The sequence below is a fragment of the Coturnix japonica genome, chromosome 2 (assembly GCF_054131305.1).
Source record: "Coturnix japonica strain WE chromosome 2, WE-NBRP24, whole genome shotgun sequence".
Classification (NCBI taxonomy): domain Eukaryota; kingdom Metazoa; phylum Chordata; class Aves; order Galliformes; family Phasianidae; genus Coturnix; species Coturnix japonica.
This window is the reverse complement of record NC_140664.1, coordinates 61,434,972-61,460,050: the sequence shown is the minus strand read 5'-3', so window position 1 is coordinate 61,460,050 and position 25,079 is coordinate 61,434,972. Positions and strand designations below refer to the sequence as shown.

General features: G+C 39.6%; 1 protein-coding gene across 13 annotated transcripts in view; it reads left to right on the top strand.

Annotated features, from left to right (window-relative positions):
- The window catches only part of SUGCT (succinyl-CoA:glutarate-CoA transferase), a 349,368-nt gene that overhangs the window by 100,290 nt on the left and 223,999 nt on the right, over positions 1 to 25,079 (top strand). For all 13 annotated transcript variants that reach the window (XR_014942655.1, XR_014942654.1, XM_085537628.1 and 10 more), the window contains one exon: positions 21,285 to 21,356. Coding sequence is in view for 11 of the 13 variants with exons in the window: in XM_085537628.1 (XP_085393754.1) it covers positions 21,285 to 21,356 (72 nt within the window). In the remaining 2 variants the exon portion in view is untranslated. The remainder of the gene's footprint in view (positions 1 to 21,284; positions 21,357 to 25,079) is intronic.

The window sequence follows — 25,079 nt, the reverse complement described above, 5'->3', positions numbered from 1 at the left end:
TAAAAATACTGATAATACAAAAAATACTACACACCCCCTAATACTTCTTCCTATGGCAGAAATGTGGCGACATTTTCCTTTGACTGTTGTTCTGTGTATGATTTTTTCTTGTAGTGTTTTCCTCCAGCTGACAACGGGGCATTTGGGCTGACAGATTTTTAATAACCTTTCCATCTCACAGAAAACTCATATCACATGGAGACATGGAAATAGATGGTCTTTGCAATTGCTTCACAAACCAAGCTTGGCAATACTTGAAAGTTAGTTATATTGTTGAGATTTGTAAGAAAAAAATCACAGTTCAACTGACATGACCAGATTGGCAGGAGCTCTGCTGTAAATGGTTGTACTGTAAGTGGGGTTACTCTGATAGCATGTAACTATTGTGGGAGCTCCATTTTTTTTTTTTGTTTTGTTTTACACCATAGGCTGCTCTACTATCACAAACATTGCTCTACTATAGCTTCACTGTCAGAAAGGGCTTGGATTTGTTTCCTAAACCATTGGTAAAAGTGAAGTGTCAGGTGAGAGGAAGCTTACTTGGCTTCTAAGAAAGTCAGAACATAAGATGAATCAAGTGCTTTCAGTAGTATTGTTTGTATTACAGCTGCACTGGAGATTCCTCTCATACGTGAGTAACAGACAGAGGTACAGAGATTCACAGCCTGAACAGGAGCAAGATATTGTTTTTAATTAAGAAATATGAAGCCTAGTGCTACCTTTAGTCATTCAAAGATGGAACTATTATTTATTTATTTATTTTAAATAATTGAAGACTATCTTCAGACTAAGATGTGTGTGCCTGTACAAAATATGGACCTATTAGCAGAATTGTAATTGTAAAGAACTTTGAACTGAATTTTCCTCTAACTTTTGTCCTTGCCACCAAGCATCTGTAGCTGCATTTATCTTTATAAAATAAAATAGTGCTTGGTTTTCCTGCCAATTTGGATTACCACATAAACTAAACTGGTTGTGCTTATTATTCCTCCTGAAGCACATGAAAGAAGCTCTGCTAGAAGTCTTTTGTTTAGTTGCTGATCAGCCATTTATTTAAACATATTTTGTTTGTTTCACATAACTTGATACAGTATTTGAGACAAACAGAGAAAAATATTTATTTTTGTAAAATAAAGTTTTAACATCTTACATAAATGTTTATGTAAGTAATATAGAACATATATCCTTAAATCAATATTTGGCATCCATGTTAGGCCAGCTGCTATCACCCAATGCCTATTAGTGCTCCATGTTAACAAGAAACAAAACAAACAAACAAATGTACTTGTTCATACATTCTGTGTATAATACATTGTTGCATAATGGGTAGGTGGTGCCTGCGTGCACCTGGAGTGGAGTCAGGGAGGCCACGAGTGTCTGTCAGGGGCGATCACCTGTACCACTATGTAGGGTTTGTTGCGAGGCATTAAACTTGTACTTTCGGCTTTACGCACTGTGTGTGTGCCCCGTCTATTCCCCGCGCGCGGAGGCACGGTAAAGTCACTAGGCAGCCTTGATTTGTCGCCGGATCGGGAGGCGACAATTGATGACCCCGAACGTGATGCGGTGAGAGTGGTCCGGACCGTGTGTGTGAGACAGTAACTCCATTATAGTTCTGATTATGGGACAGTACGTAAGTATGCTGTGGGGGCTGGCTTCACGGTTGTGGTGTGAAGTGCATGATGAGGACCTCAATCCAATTATTAAGTGGATGATGAGAAGTCTGGCTGACGAAGTTGCTCACTGTGTGAGTCTGTCGGCATTAGAGAAAGCCAGCAAGGAGCTTTTTGAGCGGGCTTTCGCAGGGGACGAAGAGGTGCAGAAGCTGCTACCCCCCCTTGGCGCTCTTAGAAAGTTAACTGAATCGGCCAAGGGGGAGCGGGAGTTATGGCGAACCATTAACACCTCGTTGCGGCCTATTGATTCGGAGGGGGAGGAGAAGACTCAACAATAGGAGGCAGATGATCGAGAAGAGACAAAAGAAGGAGACTCAGTAGAAGAGGTAGAAAAACAAAAGGCCTCATTAGCTGAGGAGAAAACCCCATTATTAGCCCCGTTACAGATTCCGTCGGCTCCCTCCATGGGACACGTGAAGTGGGGGGAGGATGATTCGGGAGGGCTCTGAGGTATGGAGGGCCGAAGGTTTATCTATTTCCCGGGGGAGAAACCGCCAGGACTGGTGGTGGACGCTGCTGCCCCTATTCAGCAGCCTGTGTTCTCTGCTATGCCGACCCCATACCCCCAACAAAAGGTCTCTGAGGAAACAGAGAAGAGAGGGGAAGCGGAACGGCGTGGCGCCGAGGAGTCCTCGACTAGCGAGGAGGAGGTAGACAATGGGACAGAGTTAACGCAGATAAAAAAGCTGTCAGCCTCAGGTAGTGAGGCATCCTCGGGCTCTCAAAGTAAAGCTGTTAGTCCGAGCAATCGGGACCTGGGGAGGGAAGCAGCCGAGGCTGCTGAACGCTGGACCATCAAGGCACGGGAGCGCATTCTGACCGGGTGCTATCTGTTCCCTGAGTTAAATGCCCATAGATTGTGTTCGGTGCTGGTGGATCGGGGTGCTGGGGGGTCTCTGGGACTGCATACGCATTGTGGGTTTGTTGATCCCATACGACCCCGGAGTTTCTGGTGGATACTGGTGCAGACGTTGCCACACTCCCATTGTGATCCTGGCCTGGAAAGTGGCCGCTGGAGCCAGCGGTGTAGTTTGTGAGAGGGGTGGTTCAGCCGGCGTCCGGGGTTGTGGGTGGGAATCATTGTGCTGGTGCCGCTTGCTGCATGGCTGCGGTTGGTCTGTGTGCGGCTGCTGAGTGCCACGTGGGCGGTTCCGTCAGTCGGCATTGTCACTACACGGGATGTTTCACGTTTCAGTTGTTGTTGCAGAGGACATTGTACAGAATTGCCCAGGTTGCCATTCAGCTAACACATTTCCTGCAGGGGTGAACCCCAGATTTTTGAGCTGTTATGGGTGCACCTCAGGAGTTAAAGACTGACAATGGCCCAGGATATAAAAGTGCATGTTTTGGACACTTGTGTACAGCTTGAGACACTAAGAACATCTTCAGCATTCCTGGCAACAGCCCCAGCTAGGCTATTGTGGAGCGTGCACATCAGATCTTGAAGGGGCGTCTTCGTGCACTTAAATAGGGGGGAGGACTGGAGGGGCCTGAGCTGTGCCCACACGCTCTCCTCCTGCGTGCACTGTTTAGTTTAAATCATCTTGAGAATCGGATGGGAGACCATCAGCTGAATGAGAGGACTCCAATAGGTCAGGTCCTGATCAGACCTGACAGAGGGCCATGGCTCCCAGATCCTATGCCACTCCTTGTCATGGGCAGGGGATATTCCTGTGTCAGGATCCCAAGTGGGCCCCGCTGGATGCCGGCATGTTGGGTTAAGCTGGCACCAAACAACGAGCCATCCTGTGCACTGTGAGGATCTGAACATTTCAGCACCGGTTTTGGTCAACGTCTCCTTGGTTAATGTCTCCAGTGCAGCCAGTGATTTGACATCAACACTGGCCAGTGGCTGCTGGTAATGGCACAAGAGACAGCGTTGTTCCAGATGTGCCTGAAGGTATGAACTGGGAATCCAGCCTTCATGCCAGACTGATAGTTCGTGAGCGGGGGAGACCTTGTTCCTGGATAATCCCCCAGCAGTGGACATTTGGAACGATTCTGTACAACGGATATGTTTTTGTCTTGTTATTTGGTTATGGAGTGTGACATTTATAATGCACACTGGACTGAACTGGAATGCCATGAAGAGTCTGTACAATAGTTGTTGGAAATATCCTCAATAATTTTTGGTCAGGACGGTATCTCTGATAAAAGCAGTTTTTATTCGCGATTGCAATGGCGGGTGCCCTGATGGCAGAAGCGCACCTATGGACATGATGTTACAGTTTTTATACCTTTTCTCCCATGTTTTCCCCTCCCCCCTCCCCTTTGGTTGGGTATTACAGGTTACAATTTTACCCGAGGTTTGCATTTGTTTGCCATCCTGCTGTTTCTGTTTCCAAGATGTCTCGGTACTCTTGAGTTGATATTTTTACAATGCGTACAACAAAACACTAAAACATACATTGTTGCTAGTTTATACAGGCATATTGTTAATTATTTCAACTTCTCCTCTTTGGATCGTTTATTACTCAGGTCTTATTTGTCCAGCACTAAAAATCAGTAGTGCTATTTCAGTCAGCTGGACTGACAGTAGCTGCAGTCTTTGTACCTAATAACTTCTACCTAATAACTACAAACTGCTTCACTTATACAATGAGACCTTGAAATAAAATATTCCTATCTTATTCTAAATGCAGAAAAAACATTTGATTCCCACACAGTGTTATGTTGAACTTGGAAAAAATTGTAACTCCATTGTGTACTGTGCTGTTATCTTGAACTTGAATGCACAGTTCTTTTCAAGTTGACTAAGTGCTGCCATACAGCATTTCAAAAATTGTTAGGCAAATAGCTGTTGTTGTGTGTTTTCAGGTTTGTAGGCACTGCAGCTGCATCTCTTTGGTATGTTGTTATGACAGTTTAATTGTTTTTTGCATATGTTTAATGTTTGATTTGTTTGCAGAGTATCCTTAGATGTGTGAATCACTATTGGGGTAACAGGGAGTACGTGGGGGAACCTTTACAGGGGCTTGCAGATAATAAAGAGGGGGGAGATGTTGCATAATGGGTAGGTGATGCCTGCGTGCACCTGGGGTGGAGTCAGGGAGGCCACGAGTGTCTGTCAGAGGCGGTCACCTGTACCACTATACAGGGTTTGTTGTGGGGCATTAAACTTGTACTTTCGGCGTTACGCACTGTGTGTGTGTCCCCGTGCGTGGAGGCACAGTAAAGTCACTAGGCAGCCTTGATTTGTCACCGGATCGGGAGGCGACATACATATTTCAGAAAGATTCCTAAATAGTGAGATTACATGGATTCCTATGGCAATTGTTATCTTGACAATAGCGTGGCCAAAGAGGAAGCATTTTATATCTCCACCCTTGAGGTATAGTATCTCCAGAGCTGTGTTCACTGCGGAAAATCTGTGTGGGAAGGTTTTCCTTCTCTGAAATTTCTTCTATAGAGAGGAAGCACACTTTGATTTTTAACATCAGATTTAGCTGCCACCAAAAATAGCTAATTAAAAAAAAACAACACCAAAACCACCAAAACAATGTTTTTCACATTGCACAATGATATTATGCATTACTGAAAGCAAACTGGAATTAATATGTTCTTTTGTGTATTGAAAAGAAAGTTGAAGGCAAAATATGTAATTATTAAATAAGAGAGTGTGAAATTCATTCTGATTAGGAAGTCTGTTTTTCCATGAAGAGTGCAAATAGTATAGAATCAGATAATGTGGACTGTTTTGCACGGCAGCCTATTCCTCATGCGGCATTGATATATGGAACTTAGATATTTAAAGGAAATATGTATGTTCTGTGCAGTAATGCTGTATTCTTCTTTCACTATTTCTTCAATAGAATATTAATGCTTTCATTTTAAACATTTGGAATTGTGAGCAATAAAAAATAATTACTGATATGTGGAAAAAAATCTAAAAATATGAAGATTATACAACACTGTGGCATCTGTATAGACTTGCTTGACAGAAAACAGTAATGAAATCTAGTTAAGGACATCTGAAGAAAAATAAGAGGGATAGAGATAAGATTAGGGAAAGTTAAAGATTAGATTGGAAGAAGTCCAACCCTATTTAAAGGTAGCAAAATGTTTTATGATGATTTCTGCTTCTTTATTGTACCTCCTATTGTGAATTCCCAGAAGCACTGAGTATCACTTCCATTTGTATAGCTGACTTGTAGATAATCTGTTGATTCTATTGGACACACCTAGAGCTACATTAAGTTTCCTGGTTCGTTTCTGTCTGGTGCTAAAGTCCCACAAAACAGAAGGTATGCTGTCCAACTGAGTTAATGGCCTTGTTCAGGTTTCTCTGGAAAATGCGAAACTTCAAAACTTTCTAAGATATAGAATTACTCACTAATAACTAGTTATTTTATTTTATATTTTTATTCATCTTCTTCATAGTTTTCTTTTGGATGCTCCTTTATCTTAATTAACCAGTACTACAATAAGAAAGAGAGTTAGAGGTGTGTAAGTTGGTTTTAATTTATAAAATGGTGTCCTTTTATTGTTGACTTTAAAAACCAAACTGGTTTTCAGTGACTGATGAGAATCTGGTGCAGAACTTCAGACATGTAATCTTCATAAAATGAGAAGAACAAAGGGACTGGTAATGCTGAGGAAGGATCTTTCCAGATATCTTTTTATCTTTCCATTTGAAAACAATTTAGAATAAGTTTGGGGGAAAATAATCTACCAGTTTTTAATCATAAACAGTTTTATGCTATGCAATCTGATACAGACATGTGAATGACATTAAAAAAAAAAAAATCCACTTTGTTATCATTCCATGTGAAAAAATAAAACAAAAAAAAACCTGATTAATTCAGCCTTGAATGATAACATAGCATATGTGGGAAACAGCAAGATTTGGTTACTTTGGGACATCAGTCAGAGCTGTAGCATTGTATGTAAACGCTTGAACGAAGAAGCCAAGAAAATTCACAATAGACAAGATTTAAATACTTTTATATTTTAATGTGCTCCATTGTTCTCTGGTTTAAAATGATATGAGGAAGGAAATCCAAACCTCAAGTATCTGGGCACAAGGCAGTGCCAGCCTTAATTTTACATAACCATACCCTTTTGTGAGTAGACATTGGTGGTTTGATCCTGACCAATGAGTTACACAGCTCTTAGCAGCCGAAGACAGAACAATGATTTTATTTTAATACTTGCCTTTGTTTTGTGAATAGACTTTTTAGAACAGTTGTAATTGTTTTCTTTATGTTTTCTTGCCAATTGAAATAAAACAAATCCTAATAAATAGTATTCCTTTTCAAAAGTTGTCCTTAAAATTCTGCTGTGCAACATTCTGTTAAAATGGAAATGGGGAATTATGAAGAGAAGCCAGTATGATGCTTGGATTTCAAGGATTTATAAAATCCTGTAATATGCTGTAATAGGTATATTTCTACACAGACTTGATTAAAACAAACAAACAAAAAACCAACAACCAAGAAACCACCAAGCAACAAAAAAAAATTAACTGACAAAGGGAATAGCAATTAGTACTATTAACACAGAATAATGAAAGCATTGCAGAGCTTTATGAATATCCATAGATAATGGAATTATACTTTTTTAAAAATACTTCAACTTCTCATTCTTGGAAATGAGGATAGCAGAAGCACTGTAAGTTCTTACTTTGTAGGATGCCAGGCCGTTGAGGCAAAAGGCAGAGAAATGGCAATGACCTCAAATCTTATCTGGAAATTTTAGCCTAAGGACATTACTCCAGGGATTCCGAAGGGAAGGATCAGCAATTCCTTATCAGTTTTTAGTCTTTAGTAATTCAGAAGCCAGAGATGACCTGCCAACAGTAAACAGTAAAACCTGGTATCTGATAAAGTGAAGTTGACCTAAGAGAACAAGAGCTGTGATTTTCTCAGAGGTACTTTGGTTCATTCAGTGGCAGAAACAAAAACAAGGGTGTTCAAATCAGTTGCACCCTTTCTGTCTTTGAGATTTGGAGGCATGCAGTGGATAAACTGAAAGGTGAGGAGATAAGTGTAAAATCATGTATCTTTTTGTTTTTTCGCAACAGGTGGAGCTCGAGCCAGATCTGAATGGTAGTTTAAATTTTCTCTGAATAGAAATAACTGAAGGTATGGGAAATGCACATTCCAGATAAACTAGTCTCTTGAGTGCTGCAGTGAAATGGAAAGGTCCCTGACCCATGGTCTGAAAAATTGCAGCCCATGAGACAGGGGAACTGAAGTGTTCAGTGATAAATCTTTTGCATAGAGAAGTGAGAATATCACAGAAAAAGGTTTACACATGAAGAAGAAAAGTCTTGAGCTCTGCAGAGAAAAAAACAAACGGTTCGGTGAATATGAATTATAGTGTTATATAGAGTGGCAGGGAGAATAGCTATGTGGAATGATAGTGCTGAGGTAGACCATAATACTATTCAACCATCAAGATATTGCTTTAGAGAATTGCTGAATGTTGGAGTTGCATAGCTGCAGAATTATTTGGCAACCCCTTCACTATTATAGTTCTCTTCTTTTGTAGTCTCTGTAATGAAGCACTGATTGGGTTTGTCTTTAAGTGAAGGAAAGCTGCTGCCTTTCCCATCCTGGTGTCCCTCCTTGAATTCTTCACATGCTTCCTCACAGGCATATGCAACCATTGATTTTCCCCATCTGAGCATGAGACTGCAAGTTCCAAGACTAGGGATTTCCTTCTGAATTTCTGATGCGATGTCTTCCATTCATGTAGCAGTATTTACTTCTCTGCTGTTGTGACAGACCTACTTGTGACAGTGTCTTTTTTTTTTCAGCTGCTCTATTTGTTGTTGTTTTTTTTTTTCTGTTTTTTTTTTCCAGTCAAGTTTTCTGTATGATACAATTTCTTTTCCACTGCAGACCACCTACTTTTCTAAGAACAAGTACAAGAATCTATCTTGTAAATTCATGCTCACATCAGACCAAAGCATTGTGTCTGCTGCGGCATTGGAATAAACACAGAGAACTCTTGCAGGTATTTTACTAAACTACATGACCGTATGAATTTTTCTGCAGTGTATTGTGGGAAAACTTCATCCTCAGGCCACTGCACAAAAATGTTTTCAACTCAAGCAACTAAATAACTTGACTTTTGTCATTTTGTCTTTTTGAGTTTGCCAGCTAGGCAGACTCAAGTTGTCTGGATAAAAAGTCCACGAAAAGGGATGCAGGGGAAGAATGTTTTACATAGACATAATCTGGACATCATTCTCTTCTCGTCCTCTAAAAACTCCATTTGTTTTTTGAGGCTATAGGTTGATAACTGACTCACTCATTTTAGTTGACTTCATATTCTCTGTGGCATCCAGTGTTGGACTGTACCTGTGATGAATTTGAAGCCAGATTGTATGGCAGCTTAAGGTTGCTTGGTCACTTGGTATATTTTTATTTAACTTGTGCAGATTTTGAAAGAAAATGAAACACAGATCAAGTAGCTGAAGAAATGCAGTCTTTGTCTAAAATGTCTTATGCTTCAGTACATAACATTATGTGAAAACTGGCATGCATACCTGTGTAACTTTAGCAGTCTTTCAAATTCTAAGCACAGCTTTGTTGGTATCTAACAAAATGACCAAGCTTTGTAAGTATGAAAGTAAGAGTATATTGGAAAGAAAATGAGTGAACCAGTATTCCACTGCTACTTAGAACAGTTTCTGGTTGTCTTAATGAATATGGCCATTGCAATTAATTTTGTTACTCCTTTCCATGTCTTATTTTCTGGTAGCATAGTTAAAGGAAGCTGTAAAACATCCTAACAATTTCATGAGCACCTTAATGGGGATGCAGTAGTGCCCTTATAAACCTACACTCTCCTTCACTTCTTCTCCCTGTTTGCTCCTGTTTCATAGTAGAAGCAGTATATGTTAATGAGGGAGGCAGTGCTGGTGCAGTGTTGCATAACCATTAGCAATTCTCTGTGGCAAAAATGCAGTAACTTTGCATAATTGCTCTTCCTAATGCTATGGTGTTTGACAAAGACAAATACAGTCATGATTCTTAACCTTTTAAGTTGCAGCTACCATTGATGAATGTGAAAGACAAGGGTTTAGGTTGGCAGGGGAAGTAAATCATCTGGTCATAACAACAAGATCAACCTCTATGGCCCCGAGTAATCTTCAGAGTCAGGATCTTGCCCTAGATAAATCCAGGTTCCTTTGTTTCAGTATGGTGAGATCAGAATCATCATTTGGATGTTCACATTCTCTTTTTCAAGACATCTCAGAGAAGTAGAAGTTGTGCAGAGGTCCGCAAAATTAATGCAAGATGAAAGCCTTGAAATAAACCTAGTAATTAATAAGAATTAAGCTTTATTATTGAAGAACAGCGTGAGGCATCTGTGATTGAAGACTGACACAGTTTGTTTTATTTTTTCCTTTTGAGCCTGCAGGGAAAAAAAGCGGGATATTTTCTGAAAGGTAGGATTTTCTACATTCCCTCCCTACATCCCTACTTCTCCTTTGCCTTCTCCACAGTTTTACAAACATTGATATCTCAGTCAGGTTTTGGGATGGGGAGTGCAAGGAGATGGAGCTGTGTTGATAAAAACCTGATTTAGATTTTAGTCTGTGATGAGTGAAGTATATTTTATGCTGTGTTTGTTCTCTAGAACAAATTATTTCATGAAGGATAGCTATTATCCAAAAGCATTCTGTGAACCATAGATCAAAGGTCTTTGTTAAAAAAACAAACAATATCTACCTGGATTACTCAAGGACTTTAATATCATCCCACAACACATTCTTATCTCCAAATTGGAGAGAGATGGATTCGAAGGGTGAGCTATTCAGTGGACAATGAATTGGTTTAATGCTCACAGCTGGAGTGTTTTGGTCAACAACTAAATGTCAAGGTGGACGTCAGTGGTGAGTGGTGTCCCCCAGGGCTTTGTCTTGGGACTGCAGCATAGATAGTGGGACTGACTGTGCCCTCAGCAAGTTTGCTGGTAATACTAAGCTGAGTGGTCCAGTTGGTAGAACAGGAGGAAAGGATGCCATCCAAATGGACCTGGACGAGCTTGAAAAGTGAGCCAATGTGAAGTGAATGAGATTCAACAGGGCTGCACTTGAGTTGGGGCAATCCCAGAAGTTTTTATAGGCTAGGAGAAGAATTCAGTGCGAGTAGCCCCATGGAGAAGTTGGGGGTCCTGATGGATGAAAAGCTGGACATGAGCCAGCATTGTATACTTGCAGCCCAGAAGCCTGACAGTATCCTGGGCTGCATTGGAAGAGGGGTGGCCAGCAGGGAGAGGGAGGTGATTGTCTCCCTCTACCCAGCTCTTGTGAGGCCCCTGCTACTGGGTCCAGGCCTTGGTCCCCCAGCAAAAGAAAGATGTAGAGCTCTTGGAATTAGTCCAGAGGAGGGTCAATAAGATGATCAGAGAGCTGGAGCACCTCTCCTATGAGGAAAGGTTGAGGGAACTGGTCTTGTTTACCTTGGAGAAGACAAGGCTCTGGATAGGCCTCATTGTGGCATTTCAGTACTGGAAGGGAGCATATAAGCAGGAGAGACTGACTTTTTGCATGGGTCAATAGTGATAGGACAAGGGGGAATGGCATTAAATTGAAAGAAAGTAGATTTAATTTAGATGTTAGGCAAAAATTCTCAGGCCCTAGGCAGCCTGATGTAGTGGTTGGGAACCCTGCCCACAGCAGTAGGATTGGAACTAGATTATCTTTATGGTCCCTTCCAACCTAGGCCATTTTATGATGTTTCCTCTCATTTCTATGAGATTTCCTCAGCTCTTTTTTTAGTAGATAATTTGACTGACTGGTTGCTAGAATGAGAAAATTAAATACTCGTTAAATATTTAAATAATTGTTTAATTATAAACCAGTTAAATACTGATAGATGCAGTTTAAAGTTGACAAAAGATATAACATCTAGAGTTATAATTGTAGAGATTTGCAAACTATAGCAATTGAAATAATGCTGAAGTTGAGGTAGATAATGATTGAAACTACAATACTGTGATTTAAGATATCAGTATTTTTCAGACTTTTGGGGAACAATAAAAGAATATGAGAGAAGAGCTGAAGACTGAGTTTTGTGGTCCTAAGGAAGGCAATTGTACACACAATGGGAGATTAAGAGGAAAAGGACTTCTGACTTAAAAGTGTAAATGCTCCACTCATCAAGAATTACTATTATTGTTTTTTCTTTTTTAAATTGATCTCACTAGCATTATTCCTATGGTCTGTCAGTGCTTTTCTGGCATAAATTTAGGACTAAAAGTAGTGGGCATCCTGAACGTGTGATGATTGCAATTTTTAAATCCTTGGTTAGAGATAAAGTAGCATTTGGAACTTAAACAAACTACGAGCAATAAACCTTAGTTAGTCTCACTTAAAACCACAAATTAAGTAAACAGAAGAGTCATGACTGAAGTATTTGAAATCCATTCTTAGTTCACCATACTGTGCCTACTGAATAGTATGTAGGACCACATATTGTTTGAGAGATTAATTGAAAAAAAATCTCCAAAATAGAGCAAAGGCAGATTGTGGAAATGGAGTGTTGTTTCTCTGGCTGTTCCCACCCTGTTCTTCAGCTAAATGGCAGATTTCACTTACAAGTTCTGTTTATTTTAAGTTGTGGAAGTGCCAAGCTGTGAAGCCTCACCAGTTCAGCCACACTGTGATTGTTAAGTCCTGACTGGTGTCTGTGCTGATTCACACCAGCGTCAGTGATAGTTTGATCCCTTGCTCTTCTTGGCTGGTCTGTTGTCAGGCAAGCCCACAAAATATTCAGCTCAGCTTTTTTCGTGAGCCTCCTTTGCACAAGGACAGGAGGTTATAAGGACTGTTAAGTTAATGGCACTGGCTGCCCATCCTGTGAGTGTTCATTTGCTTGCACTGCGTCATCTGTTTGCAGCTCGAAATGCCAGACTAATGGGCTCATTCTGGGTTACCAAAAAGGCAGTCAGTATACAGAGCTGACCTTTGGAAAATGTACCACAATATCACTTAAAGCCAAAGAGCAGGGAGGGAAAAGGGACAAAAATAATGAGACAAATCTTGCTCTCATGGTTTCTGCTGAAAGCAGAATTAGCATCTTGTTTAGAATTAGGTTCTAAATAGCACTCTTAAAACCTCCTATTTGGCTACTCATATTTTCCATACAGCTATATCTTATTATTATTTTTGGAAGGTACAAAAAGCATTTATCATTTCTACTTCAGTTATGCCTGAGGGCCTGTATCAGGATCAGACTGTGTTTGCATGTGTTGCTTTTCAAAAGAAATGTTTTCATTGCATTCTTTAATTTAAGAGTGAAACAACAACAACAGAGCAGTTTGCCATCTTAAAATTGTGTGAAGTATTGTGTGAGAAGGGAAAAGAGTAAGGAAACATAGCTTGGATTGAGGCTTTTGAAAGGTTATTATGAAAGTTGAGAAAAAAATTAGTGAAAAAAATAGCTCTGTAGTGCCCTTTAAAATCATTAAGCATCTATTTTAATTCCCATATAAATAGTAAGTGGCTGCAGTCTGTATACATAAATGTTGCTTGCTGTATAAGACCTTGTTTGCTTAATTTCAACCTAACTGAATTTTTATGGCTGTGCTATAAACCTCTTGAAACTAGTGGCTTAAATGGAAATGCTGACACAACATTAATTACACTGGCTCCAGTGCGATACTGCAATTAAAGTTTATTTATTTTGTGTGTGCATCTGTGTGTGTGTGATTCTATTGTTGAAAAGTTAATGGAAAACTAATGTGGCAATGGAGGATGTGATTCTGTGCCTGATGTTTTATTTTTCAATAGTAAAGAATGGCTTTAATGCCAGTTTGCAGAATCAGAGGCATTTTTAATTGAGGTATAGCTTAAGTATTTAATATTTTAGAAATCTGTGAAAGTGGCAGGTTTTCCCTTTAAAGTGGTATACTGCTCTTCCAGGAGGTTATAAATGGATTTTTGAGTGGCAAGGGTAGACATATATTATGCTCAGATTGGAAGAGAAAGGAAATTGTTGCATTTCCTTGCAGCATGTGGTTTGGTTTTTTTTCCTACCTCATGTTTGTAGTAGGAAACCACATTGTCTTGTATTTTATGCTTGTTTCTTTGTTTGTTTATTTTATTTTGAGATTATTGGTAAGAAAGCTTTTCAACTGTAGAAGCAAAGGCATGCAGTCTTAAGTTAACATTCATGATGTTACTGAATATGAAGTAACAGCTATGTAAGTTGTTTGAGTAAATAGTATGCCCAACTGATACATTAGATTACTAATCTATGTATTGCATCTATTTCATATGGAAGTCAATTATGTGGAAATTATATGTCCAGAAAAGAAGCAATTGAGAGGTGTCCTGTTTCCAATATAGTGGTTAGGACTCTGAGCCTGGAGTGGAAAGGCCTTTGTTGCAGCCTTTGTTTCAAGTAGTTTATGCTTCTCGCATTAGACATCAGTGGGATAGGAACTTGACATAGTCCGGAGAGCAGAATCGGGCTGTCATGCTTCCTGAGTGAGTGCCAAGACATTGTATCACCAAATACAGATGTCCCTGTGTGATGCTGTCATTTTGTGTTAACTTTGTTGCCCCTTTAAGCAAGTGGCTGCAGACTACATTTAATGGTTCTCATTGGCTTTGCTATTGCCATTTGCTATCAGCTGGGCACGAAGCATTTGGCTTTCCATTAGTCCCAGTCTCACTACAAACCTTTTCTACCTCATGGCCGACAGTCAGACTTCATTCTCTGCAGCTCAATTGCTGCATACGTAATTAATACTGATCTGCCTGGTAGACTGTTTTAGCTGTAAAATTGAAACTTTGTGCATCCCTTGCCATGACAGTTGAGAGAGAGTTGAGTAGTGTGGGCTGAAAAAAGAACAAACAGGAAAAAAGGGAATTCTTTGTTTGGAATGTCTGTCTTCAATTTGCTTAGTGGGAGCATTCAGCATATATTACTACAGTCCATGAAATTTACATTTTTTATTTTCACTGTTTGCTTTGCAACCAAGAGTGTGCAAAGTAGGCAAATAGTTTCAAAGTGTGTGGTCTGTATGATTTATGTCTTGCTCAGAACTACCTCTGACCAAACTTCTTGGTCTTGTTCCCATTTGCTATAGTATGATTAAATATTAAGTTTTAATGAAATGATTTTGCCCATCCCTCAAAGGAAAAAAAGCATAAAAGGTATCCAGTGGTACTGCAGCGCAGCTGATGTTTTTACTTTTTTCATATCAATGTCAAGGCAGAGAAACAGTGTGCCAAGTTAATTCCATCTGGAAGGAAAGTAGCCATTATGGATCCTAAACAAACCTGAGGATCTCCTGCTATTTAGAATTTGTGAAGCAGTGTTTGATAGGAATGGAGAGAGACAAAAGATCTGTGTATGCTGTACATACATTTGGCTGGTAGAAGAAGAGAATATCTGTACAGGTCAGAAAGATTCTGAATACATCACCTTCTTAATCATCTTTAATCTGCCTTAAGAATAGAGAATACTTGTCCTTGAATGACCTCTAGGTTGAATTGAACTTCATGCTGGAAACTTCCAAGTGTAATTGAAGACAAATTATGCAGTAAATTAAAAGTAATATTATAACTTCTTTGTGGTTCCAAGCCTGCAAGAGACCAGTTTTTCTCTGGGATCACACCCATTGATAGCAGGAAAGTACTTCAAGCATGGAAGTTGAGACCTTTGCACTGTCTCAGAGTGTTTTGCTGAGTATGAATTCATTGTTACTATTCATAAACAGAGACTACTGCAAAGTGGAGAGTGGAGATGGGAGGAAAGAGTAGAATGTGAGAATCTTTTTTTTTTTTTTTTTTTTTTTTTTTTTTTTTTTTAAATTGGTGAGTTTCTAAGTTTCAAAACTTTGTTTGAAAGAATTATTTTAGCTTGTTCTAGTTTGCAGAAACCACCACAGAATTATTGATCTGTTTGTGGGCATTTCAGAGGGGCATGGATAGGTTGTATCATTGGGTTGACTTCAGTCATGATAGTAAGACTAAATGTGGGGTGCTGCACTTTGATTATTGCAACCCCATGGTGCAATATAGTCATGGAGAAGAGAGGCAGGAAAGTTGCTGACCTAGAAGAAACTCAGGGGTGCAGGGCAACAGCTGGCTGAACATTAGTGCATATTTTTTCCCAAGTATCCTCTTTTTCCCCATGTGGCTAACAAGTTTAACAATATGCTGATACTAGATGTGGAGAGGCACTAAAACAAGTCTGCAGATAGGCTTGTATGAGCAAGAATGCCCTTCACAGGCATTGTGAGGCAGCCCCAGTGGACCTTCATTAATCTCCACTTATTTTAAAGCACTCTTTAACCTCAGATCCTGTCAGTCTTCCGGTTTTGCATCCTGACACATATCTGATGGCCACGTGGTCAGACATCATTATACTCACTTAATTGTAATCACTAGGCAATCTGCATGGCTCATGCCATTTGCAATAACATTTGAATATCTATTTACACCTCTGTGCCTTGTATTTTAATTTCTTATTCAAAAATGGTCTTCCTTCCCTTTTTCAAACTCAGAATTCACTGTTTCTCTATCATTCACATTCGCTATGGTCTTTAGGGATATCGCTGAAAAGTTTTAAAAAATAAAAGTGGTTTTCAGCTCTCCCAACCTTCCTCCTCCTTCAAACCTGCGGCAACTCTCAGGCTGTAGGCCCCAACTCCTAACAGTGCCATGTTTTGATCACCATGAGACACTGTTAGAATGCCATCATCATTGCCTCCTGATGTCATAAGTCACCTCACAGCCTTTGTTCTGAGCCCTATAAATAGGGGGACCCTGTGTCCACAACTCCAGTCACTGGATGACAGATACCATTGGCATCTTAACCTTGAGCTTCAGAGCTGCTTGCTTTTTCTTTTGATGAGGCACAGTGGATTGCCTGCCAACCAAGATGAGGCAGCTGATGGGAAGCTCCACTTCACTGAGGTGGGCCCACCTGAGGGTGATGAGGAGCCCACAGAGGTGGATGCAGAGGAGGAGGAAGAGCTGATGAAAATAGACCAGCCTCCATCAGGGCAGAACCATCACTGACCCATTGCTCTTAGGCGATGTAGGAGGAGACCCAGGACACACTACTACCACTGAACTGGTGTGGGGTCCTTCCCACCTTCCTCACATGGACACCTCAGTGTGGGCACTGAACCTTCTGTTCCATAAATTTACCATTAGCTGAGGGAGCCTCAACTTCAGGACCACTCTGCAGGCTCACATGGGACATTTGTTTCCTGGGAATTCGTCTTTTGGTAGACAAGGCTCCTATGAGCCCATCCTTCTTGTCCACTCCCGCTCCCTCAGTAAGACTTCTTATGTCTTCTTCACCAAGAGGAAGAAGGGACGGAAGGAACTAGCATCCTCTGGGCTGCTGTGCCAGGGCAACAGGAGCAGTTCAGCAGAGGGACCTGAGTTGTCTGGGGTTGTGGGAAGAAGTCAAAATGATGGCTGTTGCAGAAGACTTTGGTTCTCAAAGAAAAAAAGGCTGATATTCAGCATGAAGGACTTCTTTTATGTTTGGACAATAAATGATTGGGGAAAAAAAAAAAAAAAAGAAGAAGAAGAAAGAAAGAAAAAGAAAAACAAAATGAACAATACTGAAAAAAAAAAAAAAAAAAAAAAAAAAAGCCCGAACCCACAAAACTAACCAAAATAATAAATATTCCTCCATTGTTTTGGAACTCCTGAGTCTGTGTACAGGAAACAGTGCCAGGTGGGTTCAGGGCATCCTAGTGCAGGCTGCAGGAGCTGCCTTTGGTCATCATTAAGGACAGAAGGCAAAGGGGGAGGTCTGTGTGCTACTTACAGCTGCTTCTGGGAACACGGAGGAAGATGGAACCTGTCTTTTCTTGCACGTGCTCGGTAGTGAGAGGAGGAGAGGGACCAGGCTCACACTGAAGCATGGACATCTTCCAGCTGGGCAAAAGGAAAAGACTGTTGCCATGAGGTTGCTGAGGCATGGAACCAGTTCCCAGAGGGAGAGGAGAGCTCTGTCACCCCTAGGGAGTCCTAACACCCCTAGGGAATGTGGCTGAATAGAACTCCTCTGCCATGAAGAAAGACTGTGAGATTTTAGCCTGGAGAAGTCTGTTGGAATACTTTATTGCAGCCTTTTGATACACTGAGGAGTTTACAAGAAAGATGGATAAGGGTTTTTGCTAGGAACCTGTAGTGATGGAACAAGGGTTTAAACCAAAAAAAGGTAAATCTGCATAGATGAAAAGTAGAAATCCATCCCTATGAGGGTGATGAAGCAGTGGAACAGGCTGCCTAGAGGACCTGTGGATGCTCCATCTGTGGAACTGCTCAGGATCAGGTTGGGTGGGTCTTTGGAACAACCTCATCCAGTAAAAGGTGTCTTTGCCCATGGTGGGGCATAGGTGGCTTTAGAAGGTCTTTTCCAACACAAAGCATTCCATGACTCTAGGATTCTACAATATTGACATAGTGCTGTGCCGAGACTGGCTAGTTTGGCCTCAAATTATCTAAACTAGTCTTTGCTCACTGACAATTAACCAAAGTTAAGTTTTTCTTGCATGCTTATTGTGTAGTCTATATCACATTTTTGGAGAATACTTGTAAACCACTTAGAACATTTCTGAAGTTGAATAGTGTCTATATTCCACATGTTTAAGGAGTTTTTGGCAGACAAAGTATCTTATATATACAGGGGTGGGATGTTCAGATTGGATGCTGAATCTTAAATAAGTCCTTTGTCATCCATTATTTAATGACAGGTGTTGATGCATTCACAGAGTCTTGACTTCTGTCTTTCAGCACCTATGTGTTACTATGCTGTTCTGTATGTTCTTCCAAGCTTATCAAATCATGCTGGAACCTCCTTTGCTGTGTGCACAGTCTTCCCATCTTTGCCACTGTGAACTAATTCTTCTGTTTAGTTTTTGGTTCCTGTCTTCTCCAAGGGTATTTTCTATTGCTCAGGATATGTGGCACACAGGAGTCACAGTTTTAACTGTGATCACACTCTTTATAACCTTCTCAGAAGACTTCATTCGTAAGCAGAAGTGGAAGGGTAGAAAGACTTTTGCCTCTCATGTGTAGTGCCTTTTATTGCACTAATATGAAATGATTTGATGTGATAGACAGTAGTTTATCAAAACAAAATCTCATTAAAGTCTGTTTGCACTTTGCTTTTTCTCTCTTTTGTATAATATTATGAAGCCTTCTGTGGCCAGACGGTAACCTGTGGTAACCTGTAGTGTGCTTACATTTATGGGTTATGAATAAAACCATTGTTATCACCCTAAAATGTTGGCATCAATATTGTGCTAATAATGTTTGGATATTTCTGCTTTATCAGCAGCAGTGACTGACAAATTATCAGATGTTTTGTAATGGGAAGCTTAAAATAGCAGCTGAAGACATTTGAGTTAAGCTCTGTGGAAGAAGACACTGCTGCATTTATTATGATATCATTTTTGTTGTGTAAGGTTGACATGATTGTTGATTTGGCTTTTTAGACATACAGTGCAATTAAGAATAATCATTTTTTCCCACACATTCCACAAAGCCACTGAAGCCCAAATGCTAATAGCCAGGCCCTGAAATTTCAAGGGACTTCCGCTGCTCCCCAAGCAGCCCATGTTGCAGACGCATGTCTCATGGTGGCATGCAGCTATTGTGTGATCACAGCCTTCTTGCATAGATGTGAGTCTCAAAAAAAGCTGCTGATAAATAGTAAGCTGTTTCAGATTTGCCCGTATCACCATTTTGAATAGATTTCGGAGTGTGAAAAAGTGGGATCTGTATATAAGTGCATGACATACTTTGTGGGTTTTGCAGTCTGTAACAGACATTCAGACTGGAAATATAAAATAATGTGTAAAAGAATTTGTAATTTGTGGAAGTGGTAGGTGGTCATAACAATAAAAGCTTTATTGTGTTACATATGCACACAGATATGTGTGTTTACACCATAATTGGCGTGAAATGTATGTGGTTGCTTTTAGACGTCAGAGCATCATGAAGGCTGATCAGACTGGAGTATAAGGGGTCAGGAAATAGATCTTCCATGTAAGTGAATGTAGTAAGGCTGTACTGGCATATTTGGTTCATAATTACTCCTACTAAAAAGCATGCATTCTAAATAAATTAAATGAATGTTTTTTACATATTGTTAGATCACTTTGTGTCATAATTGTTAGACAGAAATCTGCATTTCTAGATCTATCTAAAAATGTTTATGCAATTACGTACAACTTTATTTTTTGTATTCTTTTCCCCAACCTTTTCTCTTCTCACTGTAGTTTCTTAGTTTGAGTGTGCAGTACATATATGTTATGCATGCTTCTAAACTTTCACTGTCTTGGGTCAAGTCAGTGCAATATTTTTTATTTTTTATTTTTTGCATGCCTGGGTCTCAATGTTTGCTGAATTTCATCTTTATTTGCTGTGAATCTTAGATTTAAGTGCTTAATTAAATCTCTGAAAAATACTTTCATAAACATAATCACTGACTGATACTTCTTTTCCCCAGGAAATGAAATGTAGAGGAAATAAACAAATGGTAACCTAAATACCATGTGCAGTTTCTTTCATTTCAGTGGATGTAATTCACCACACAGAATTTGAAAACTTTGACTGAGCCAAGTAGTTAGAGACTATGGGGGGGACGTAGATGTCTCTGCACAAAAGCTTGCAAATTGGACTGACATATTCCTGTTTGTGAAGTAGAATAAGACACAGTGATGGGAGATGTTTATTATTGTTTCTATACTAAGGCTTTTACTTGTGTGGTTTTTTAACCAAAATATATAGTAAGAGTTCCAGCTTTGGATCAGGCAGTGATAGCTGATGAGAAAATTGATCTGTGAGGAGGCTTTGTCACCATTAGTGCAAGAGCTGTGCTGTCCTCTTCCACTGAAGTCAAATCAATAGCAGAAGAGGTTTTCCCAAGTGTACAATCAGTAAGTAAACAGAAGTTAAATGTCTGTTTGGTTAAGAAAGATTATCATGATGGAAAAATAATAATAAATGGAAATGCTCACAGATGTTGAAGACTCACAGTAAAACTCCACAAAGGAGCAATCTCCAGAGAAAGAGATCCTTCCTTAATGGCAGTCAGTCCTTAAATGGCATCTAGGAGAGGTGGAGCCAAGCTCCACCCCTTCTGGTAGCATAGCTGAATTACCTTCACCTGCGCTCCTGTGCCTGACTCATTGCTTGCCTCAGGTGGTCAGTCAGAGGTTCAGGCTTGTTCAGCAGTTTCCCACACACCAAGTGCTTGTGAAGCTGCATCAGTAATAGAGGAGTGGAAGAAAAGAGAATCCATTTATATTATCCATTTTTAGAAGATGAGCAGTGGAAAAATCTTGGTTAGTGCCAATTACAGGTTTTCTTGGTCCCAGTGAAAATCTTAAGTGGAGATCATTTAAGCACAAAGCATGTCAATAAGGCCATGGTGATGAAGTTCTTATTTAAAAATATTTGTATAAATTTTCAGTGCTAGAAAAGAGTTTCTCTTTTCTCCAAGAGTTTGAACTTGGAAACTCTGACAGTGAGCCACTTTTGTAGAAATAGATTCTGGATGGAAATGTTAATTTAAGGAGGGCATTTGACCATTATTTTCAAACTGTCACCTAAAAGTTATATTTCGTATTTTTGTCACAGCTTATCACCTACCTTTGTTCTTCTAGGCTTTTAAGACCAAGGATGGTTACATCGTGGTGGGAGCTGGAAATGATCAGCAATTTGTCACCGTGTGCCAGGTAATGATAAATGAGGTTGCTAGTACAATAATGTATAAGCTTCCGTGCTATATAGGGAAGTAATTATTGATTGCTTCTTCATTCATCTTTTTTATAAAATAAATAAATTCAAGCTAGCTGGTTGTTGATGACGCTCTGTGCTTTGCTTGTGTATTGAGAACACTTCAATTCCACACTTAGTGGCTGACAAGCTCCTTTTGAAGTCTGTGCCACTGCACTGCTAATTTGCTAAAACATGAACCAGCTAGTAACCTTGCAGTTTTGGAAAGGTGAATGTCATAGAGGTTGTACTGGTGCCTTTTGTGTGAGAAAATGTGATTCTGTTTTGCACAGTACAGTGGTAGACACAGTTATTAACATAGCCAGGTTAGGGGATGAATGTTTGTGTGCCACCTTAATATGTAGCCTACTCTCTTGTCATTTTGTGCTCTACTTGGAAAAAAATATTGCAGACTGTGGTCTGATTTGGCATTGGTGCAGATATGACATTGAAGAACAAAGCTTCAACAGAACTGCTGCTTTTAAAAATCTGGTATCCTACTTCCTTTGGATCGAAGAAACATGACTTTTTTTGGCAATTCTTGAAAACTTTAATTAGTTCTGGATTTTTCACCTACTCTTTTCCTGTGGTTTTAATGCCTGGAATTGTTTTCCTCTGAGCTGTGAATACATTTTAGAAGGGAAGGAGAGACTGTATGAAAAAAATTGTTTGTAAAAAAAGAGTAGTAAAGTTCCAGACAAAACACCCCATTAACATGCAGGTTAGAAGAAGCAAAGTTTTGCATATAGTATTAGACAGCATTTTTTAAAATGTGAGTACTACCTTCTCATAGAATCATAGAATTATTCAGGTTGGAAAAGACCTTGAAGATCATCAAGTCCAACAGCAGCCTAACCTAACTAACTTTAGGTTCCCTAACTAACTCTAACAACCCTCTGCTAAATCGTATCTCTGAGCACCACATCCAAACAGATCTTAAACACATCCAGGGACGGTGACTCAACCACCTCCCTGGGGAGCCTATTCCAGTACTTAACTACCCTTCCCGTAAAGAAGTGTTTCCTAATGTCCAACCTAAACTTACCTTGGCACAACTTGAGGCCATTTCCCCTCGTCCTGTCACTTGTCACCAGTGAGAAGAGACTTGCCCCGCTCTCACTGTAAGCACCTTTCAGATACTGGAAGAGAGCAATTAGGTCTCCTCTCAGTTTCTCTTGAAACTTGAATATTTAACTTAAACTAATCACATTGAATAAGCTGTCAACCTCAGGAAATTAATTTTTTATTTTCTTCCATTTGTTCACTTCAACCATTCCATATTTCTGTGGACGTTAATGACTTATAATTTGAATATGTAGTAAGAAGTTAACAAAGTTGTGATTTTCTGAAGCCATCTTTTCTCATAGTGTATTTTGGGCAACATCTGTGGGGACCTACTTTCTTTTGCTTGAATTACCTTTCTCAGTAAGTAGCAAAGTAAACTCTTCAGAGTTTGTTCAAAGGGTTTTATTCATATGCATGTGTACAGTTATACAGTCAATAGGGAAACAGAGGTTATACACATGCTTCATATAAAAGATTATCATGAGAGAAGGATAAAGGGAAAATGCTCACCAATGTTGAAGGTTTGCAATGAACTCCTCAAAGGAGCAATCTCCAGATAAAGAGATCCTGCCTTAGTGGTAGTCAGCCCTTAAATGAGATCTGGGAGAGGTGGAGCTGAGCTCCATCCCTTCCGTAGCACAACTGAATTACCTTCACCTGCGCTCCTGCAGCTGACTCATTGCTTGCCTCAGGTGGTCAATCAGATTCAGGCTGGGATCAACAGTTTCCCATACAGCATGTCAAACCATTATAGCACGACCACTATATTAACAGGAATTAAGAGTAAAGACTGAATAAGCAGCTACATGCTACAAAGCTGTTTTAGGAAGGACTGATTGTCCCCTAAAATAAGTCTGACCAGAAAGTCCTAGGATATCAGGATATTTGAATGTTTTCTCAAGTGCTTTATCACCTGAAGAATTATATGCCCAATGCTAATTATGATGCCATCCTGTATAGCTGAAAGTCTGTCTTGGTGAGTTCCAACACTATGGTGTGAGTTAGAGTGCCCTAGGAATTTAGATCATGCTTTCACATCATTGTAGGGTGCAGCTGAGAGAGTTATGGTGGGGCTTGCTGCTAAGTACTCCCTCCTCCTATTCAGCAGACTGCTGATACTAGTATTTCTAGAACTGAAATTAGGAAGTACAGCACATGGAAAAATTATAGTTGCTTGCATTTCAAAGGGAGTAAGAAACCAGAAAATTTAGTTCAGGTTGTAGGTAGTGGTCAGATTTTTCTATAAACCAGCTATCTTATTTGAGTTTAAAAAGAACATTCCTTTTTTTTTTTTTTTTTTTTTTTTAATCCCCTTACTGAGTTCTTGTAGATATGGATTTTAGACTGTTAAATTGCACAGAAAGCAAAGAATGCAGAGATCAGCGGAATGCTGTGAAAACTGTTAGAGGTATGTTCTGTGTTAAGGCAAAGGTGATTTGGAGCTTAAAACACAGTAGAGGGGGAGCCAATAAAGGAAGAAGACTTTATAACAGGAAGGCCCTCAACACCCTAATGAACCTTTAGTAAATACAGAGACCACTAATTCAAACATTGGGATTGCTGTTAGTGAACTATTTTGAGATGAGTTGGTGCTGAAAATGCAGAATTTATGGGAGCTGTTGCCCTGAAAACACATACTTAAGAGATATAACAGCTGTCTCAAGCTGTAAACAATTGCAAACATTCTGCTTCAACCATATCTTTTCTGACAAGCAGTTAGCAAGTAAGAAAGAAAAAAAAAAAAGGAATAATTTCAGAATCAGTGAAAGCTAACTGTAGGTAGTTTGGGGACTTGAGGGATGATTGCTGAAAAATTTTGTAATGCTGCTGGTTGAAGCACATTTCAAAGGAATCAAGTGTTACTGAAGCACATGCTGGCGTGCGGCTGCTCCAGTCTAAATAGGAATACTGAGCAAGAGTGTTCAGAAAACTGTGCTTTTGTGTACAGCAATGAAGAGTGGAAACAGTTTGGGGGTAAAAAATGCAGGGTGTAAACTCTGAATGTTCATCCTACATAAATCTTCACTGCAAAGGCCAACTATTCAGCAAGTGAGCTTGCAGGAAAAACGGAGAACAGTTTTCACTCTAAGTGGTCAGAGTGAAATAAGGAAAATAACTTTGGTAGCATGTTACATATGAACGGCACATTAATAAAAAACTTACCAAGATGCATTTGTTGGACACCAAATTGGGAACTTAATAATGAGACAGCTTTACAAGGACATTAAGTTGACTCTGAAATCAGTAACATTAATTAAAACAGTATAGTGAACAAATCAATATGTTAATTTTAAATATAGCATCAAATGGAGCTATATTTTTCTTACAAGTTTCTCAGTTGCTTATGCTCTTATGAATAAGCATTCACTGTCATTTTCTGAAAATATTTCCATTGTTTTTCTAAAGTAGTAATTTTCAATACGAAAATAATTGTATCATCGAGAAGGAATAATTTAAAGCAGGAGCCAAGTTAAAGGAGAAGAAAAAAAATTCTAAAAAAATTTCTAAAAGAGGAAAGTGTTTTCTAAAGCTAGATTATGATATGTCACAGTTTTCATAAATTTGATTGTACGAAAATAGATGGAAAAGAAGAGTAAATTAAATGTTGCTGGAAGATT